Genomic DNA, 6,000 nt, shown 5'->3' with positions numbered 1-6,000 from the left:
ATAATTACACTGCCATGATTGTCCCTCTCTATGTATTATTTCCATGATGAATTGACCAGAACCAGTGGGCAGTATTAATTACTTAAATAAAGATCTTTGTAATCACAGACACAATAATGGACTTATTATGGCCTATAGGATAGAGGTGAATTTTATGTATTGCAAGAAAAGAGAGGGATTTCAGCTTTCAATACCTTTGCTTGCTTCCTCTCCTCCTTATGCAATGATTTTGTGCCCATAAATCGGTATTCGTCTTTTTCGATTGTCCATTGATTTCTCGAGGATTTGTGCCCAAGCCCGCTCCATTTGGGAGCTCATGTCACAACTTTGGTACCATTTGGTCTAGGAAAGGTCATGAGCACGTTACCAGTATTGTTTTCTTTGGATCATCCTAAGATGCGAGTGCCCAAGCTTGAACCAAAGAGGACAATACTAAGATTGCGGTCATGACATTGACACAATGTGAGGAAGTGAAGAGTACCTGGCCAATATATGGGGTCGTGAACGTTACTGTTCAACAAAGAAGCGGAGGCAATTTCCATTTCCAACTTAAATCCTAGACAACGATTGTAAGACATTTAACCCTTTGTGGGTTGTGAGAGATGATGATGGTGATTCACATGGAAAGAGGTAAGATGACTCGAAAATTACAGAAGTGAAAGGCTAATATAATAATATTTAAGGTAAATTAAATTTGAACATAGTGAAACAGAAGGGAAGAGGTAAAGATTACTGTCCTAGAACATGAGGAAGGGTGAAAAGTTCATAAATCCTCAACATAAGCTACCAGATTCATATCAATGAGAATGGATATAACGAAGAGCTCTATTACCAACTTAGTCAACTAAGGTCACAAATATAAGAAAACATAAAGCAACAAATATATGCTAGAAAATTTGAGCAGCAATGAAGTAATACTGTCCACCAGAAAGCAAAGACTAATTCAACCCAAGTTCCATGATCCATCTCACTCATGAATAAATAATCACCTTCTCATCACGGCTAACTTCAGAATTCAAAGATTAATTCAATCCATCTTTCACTCATGGATAAATCACCTTCTCATCACAATCAACTTCAGAATTCATAGACCAAAAGGTCTACCAAGTAAATATAACATGTGTTATGGAAGGTTTAAACAGAGAAAAACAAGACAAAGACTGCCAAATTTAGAAGAATTTTAATGACTAAGCATATAAAACTTGTTCCACATAAGAAACTCACAAAGCAGACTCTGCTAAGAGGGCATGGATTTCAATTTCTTCGTTCGTATGACTAGAGGATACACATTCTTTATCACTTTCTGAGCCTTCTTCCCAGATTTAGTTTTCTTCACCATCTTATACATTGGAGGCATTTCCCTTGAGCAGACTCTGCTAAGAGGAAGTAGATTTCAATTTCTTTGTGCGTTTGACTAGAGGATACATACTCTTTATCACTTTCCGAGCCTTCTTCACAGATTTAGCTTTCTTTCCCTTCTTAGTCATGGGAGGCATTTCCTTTATAGGACCTGGAGGAATTCCTTGCTTAAGTGCACTTCCTCTAGGAGTAACAGAGGGAGGTAACCTCAAACTTAATGGAGGTAAAGGACTGTGGGGCTTCCAAACCAGATTGTTTTTCATTGAAAATCTTACCCTCTTCGTGCAATTCTCACAAGTTTTCGCAGTTCCATCACCTTCACCATCAGCTTCACCAGTTAGCTCCCCATTCTGAGGTTTTCGGCCATCCGCACTCTTTGCTCTCTTTCTCTTCTTGGAGACAGCACCATTAACTTTTGGTAAATCACAGGCAGTTGCAACATCGCTATTCAAACCCACTTCTGCGGCAACCTTCTCAAACTGGAGCTGAAGGTTTGAAATCACTGATTCCGTAAATGTTATAGAATCCCCATCACCATTCTGCTCAATATTAGAACTGGCAACCTCTGCAGGTAACTTAACATCATTCTCCTGATCTGCAGGGCTACATTCAGTTTTCTTGCTTTTCTTAGTCTTTTTACCATTGTCCCCAGTTGCCTTTTTGGCCTTCTTGCTTTTCTTTGTGACCTTCTTCGCAGAACCGGTAATATTAACTTCAACTGGCTCCAAAACATCATTTGAAACATTCGCGTCTGTCTCACCACCAACAGGTATCAATTCAGGTACCTCATCTTCTTCATTGCCTTCATTACCCTCAGGAATCGAAATATCAATACCCAATGACGTCAAATCCTTCTCTAACTTCAAGAATTCCTCATGTAATGCCAACACAGCCTTTCTATTACCCTGACAGCAATCTAGTGAAGAACCCAATTCATAGAACTTTGTAGAGAACCCCATCACTAAACCAATTGTCCCAAACACGACTACATCATCGCTTTCATCAACCTCATCACCAGACTGCTTAAGCTCCAGCAATCTCCTTCCCGTCTTAACAAGCACGTCAAACACATTGCTCCTTATCTTCCCAACCAAAACCTTATCACCCACTTTCCCCAAGACTCCAACAAACGGTTCCAATAGAACCTCAACAACCTCCTTTCTTAATGGAAAAAAGGGCCTAATTTCCTCGAGAAAAACCGAAGCAATGTGATAATTAACGCCATTACCTTGAAACTTATCATCAGCTATAAATGTACCATCAACTAAAACCCTAATCGAACGACGCATAAAATCCAAATCCCACGACGATTCCTTCAACATGACAAAGAAGCAATTCAAAAACCTACGAATTAAGAGGTAAAACTTATCTAACCTTAACTTATCAATCCCGGTCCACTCACGACGCATGGTGAGAAGAAAAACGGAGAAGTATTGACGAGATAGACCGGGTTTGAGCTTCGGCAGAACCGAGGAAAGCTTGTTGATGAGGTCGGTCTGGGCGGGCAGCTTGTCAGCGTGCCAAACGCAGTAGAAGAGACCTTTCCACAGCCTCTTCATCTCTTCATCGGAGACTTCACTCTGTGAAGGAAGCCACCCATTGAGGAGAGACCGTACGGCTCTGTCACGGCTCGACTTGTCGCAAGCCGCGAGTTGCTTTATCAGGGTCGGGCCTTCTCCGGCTCCGGATCCGGCCATATTGAGCTGATCAGAAATTATTAGGAGAGGAAGTAGTCGGAATCGGAGGTTTCTTCCGGTTTGCTGTTAAAGAAGAGCGAGCAAAGAAAAAACCCTAAGGGTAGTTTTGGAAAAGAAAAAAACCTGAACGCCAAACGGCTGGAGAATGGTAAAACACGAAAATACTTAAAAACTATAATCTTTTAGTTTCCTCCTTTTGTGGGCACGATTACCGGACCCAGTTTCGGATCCTCTCCGTCCTTTAATGACTCATTCGGGTTATGGGCGGCTCCAATTAAGAGTAGGTTAAACTACCTAGTTGGTCATCCAACTTTTAGGGAGATTTCATTTTGGTCACCTAAAATGAAATCCTTGCTATTTCATCATTCAACTTTTATGATGCTTTTACTTTAGTCCCCCAGCCATTAAATATCTAACAATGGTTAACAGTACATGCCACATCATGTTTGCACTTTCATTTTGATCACCTAACTTCTATGTTGCTTTCATTTTGGTCACCCAAAAAATATCATTCTTTTAAGTATTGATGGGATAAAAAACATTAAGGATTAAAGTGGAAAAACAATAGAAACTAAAATAATACTTTAAAAATTTTTTAAATTGTATTTGTTTACCCCTTTTCTGAAATTTCTAATTTTTTTTCAATATTGAAAATTTAAATTTCAAATAATCAAAATCAATTAAATAAATTATTGGAAAATTTTATCCCTTGTTAGCTTATTTGTTACTATAAAATTGAAATTAATTAAATTACTATCATTCTATATTTTAAATTTTTATTATATGTTTCCAAATTAAAATCAACTCAAATAACTTATCTTTAATAACTGTCTATAAAACTCAAATTTCTTTTGATTATATTATCTCGAGTCTTCCATACTAAGCTAAAAGCAATGAAAGATCCTTACAATTAATTAAATTATTTAATTTTATCTTTTGTGCCTGATAAAATTTAGAACTTTTTTCATCACTTCTTCACTCAAACGGAGAACGAGTAATTAATTTAATTAATTGTCATGATTTTTCTTTGTTTTGAACTTAGCATGGAATATATAACCAAACATACGCAATTATTAAATATGATTTATTTGAGTTGATTTCATTAAGAATAATATGGAAATATAAAATAAAATTTTAAAAATTTGAAGGAGATTAGCTTAATTAATTTCAATATTATAATAATAAATCGATTGAGATTATAAATGGATAAAAAGTTTTCAAGAATTTATTTAATTTATTTTGATGTTTTGGAATCTAAATTTTTAATATTTAAAAATATATATTATTTTTGGCAATGTGATAAACAAGTACAATTTGATAATTTTTAATATATTATTTTAGTTTCAACCACTTTTTCATTTTAGTCCTTGAATTTTTACCCCATCAATTCTTAAAAATGATATTTTTTTTCTCTAAAAAGTTTTCTTTTAAGTGACCAAAATGAAAGCGACGTAGAAGTTGGGTGACCAAAATAAAAGTGTAAACATAATTTGGTGTGTACAGCCAACTGCAATTAGAGATTTAACGATTAAGTGACAAAATAAAAACAACTAAAAATTGGATGACCAATTAAATAATTTACCCTTAAGAGTATCATTCGAATTAAAAAATTACAATTTAGTCCTTTTAAATATAAATTCGATCCAATTCAATTGTATTATAAAAATTAACAAGTAAAGCTCATTCGATTTTAGCTAGAATTGATTTGAATCAAATATTTTAAACTCATCGATTCAAAAAATCTAAATTTAAATTGACCTAAACTTGAAATCATCAAAATCTATAATAAACTTAAATTGAAATAACCTAAAATTTTTGGACCTAAATTGATATATTGAGATGGACTTAATCAAAATCAACATGTCTAATAGACAGCTTAACACTATTATGATTCTTAGTTTTTCTAAAAACTTTTCTTAGGTAGTAAATTTTTACTTTATGTGTTGGAAATCTTTGATGAATCTTCGTCTTCAAAATCGAATTGAATTAGTTGAATTAAAAATTAATTAAAGTATCAATTTAAAATAAAGGGTTAAATCGATTGACTTGTGAACTGGTAAACTAGTTAACTCGGATTAATAAAATTAATTGAATCAATTTTTTCTATTTTTATTAATTTTTAAAAAATTATAAACTTATTTAATTAAACTAGACAAACTAATTAAACTGATAGACTGAAAACCGATGGTACGATCTATTCAGCCACTAGATAAATTATTAAATGTAATTTGAATTTTTTTATTACAGGGGAAAAAAGTATTTGAAAAAAGGCGGCGGCTTACTTCACCCCAAGGGTTCTGCCTCTTTTCCCACCGCTGGACTAGTTTCAGTTTTCTCGGCATTTGTTTTGAACACTCCAGCAAGTTCACTGCGCACGGCGGTACACCGTCGCTATTCGGCCTTGACGGCTCGCACATGGTGATGTCGATCGAGTTACACGATGCCCTCGCCGGTTGGTTGCTAATGCCCTCTCGAAAGCGTTGGATCTACAGCCGTCGGTGTCCCCGATATGCTCAACGGAGGCGACGGTAGTCCTAGGCTTTGGCCCCTCCTCAGCAGTGGATTTGCCAGTCATATGTTGGTCAGCCCTTTTGGGTCTACTCCCTCCAGACATCCCTTTCCCTCCCCCGTTACAAGCAATGGCGGCCGGAAGTTTAGGTGGCTAAGGTTTGCTTATTTCAGGTTTGGGTTGGGCCTGGCTAGCCCATGTTCTTTGTTGTATTACTTTTCAAGGCTTTGGGGCCTTTTTATGTGTACCCTTTGGTGGTTAATGATATTATAAACCTTTATTTAAAAAAAACAATTGTAAAAAAAAATATATCTAAAAATTTGAATATATATATATACAAATTGAAAGGCCATAGTCAATTGAGTCTTAACTCAAATGGCATGACCATTATTGTCAATACAGGAGTACGTGGATTTAAGTGCACTGAAGTGTATT

The 6,000-nt window shown here is 35.5% G+C and overlaps 1 protein-coding gene across 1 annotated transcript; it reads right to left on the bottom strand.

Annotated features, from left to right (window-relative positions):
- Window positions 1-1,022: 1,022 nt before the first annotated feature.
- Window positions 1,023-3,221, bottom strand: LOC107930591 (ribosomal RNA processing protein 1 homolog). The gene has a single exon (XM_016862257.2). It carries the CDS (start codon window positions 3,054-3,056, stop codon window positions 1,377-1,379), a length of 1,680 nt encoding a protein of 559 aa, XP_016717746.2. The 5' UTR covers window positions 3,057-3,221; the 3' UTR covers window positions 1,023-1,376.
- Between the last annotated feature and the right edge of the window lie 2,779 nt (window positions 3,222-6,000).

This window comes from Gossypium hirsutum, chromosome A06, assembly GCF_007990345.1.
Source record: "Gossypium hirsutum isolate 1008001.06 chromosome A06, Gossypium_hirsutum_v2.1, whole genome shotgun sequence".
Lineage (NCBI taxonomy): Eukaryota > Viridiplantae > Streptophyta > Magnoliopsida > Malvales > Malvaceae > Gossypium > Gossypium hirsutum.
Note: the sequence above shows the minus strand (reverse complement) of the source record. Positions and strands in the feature narration are given on the sequence as shown.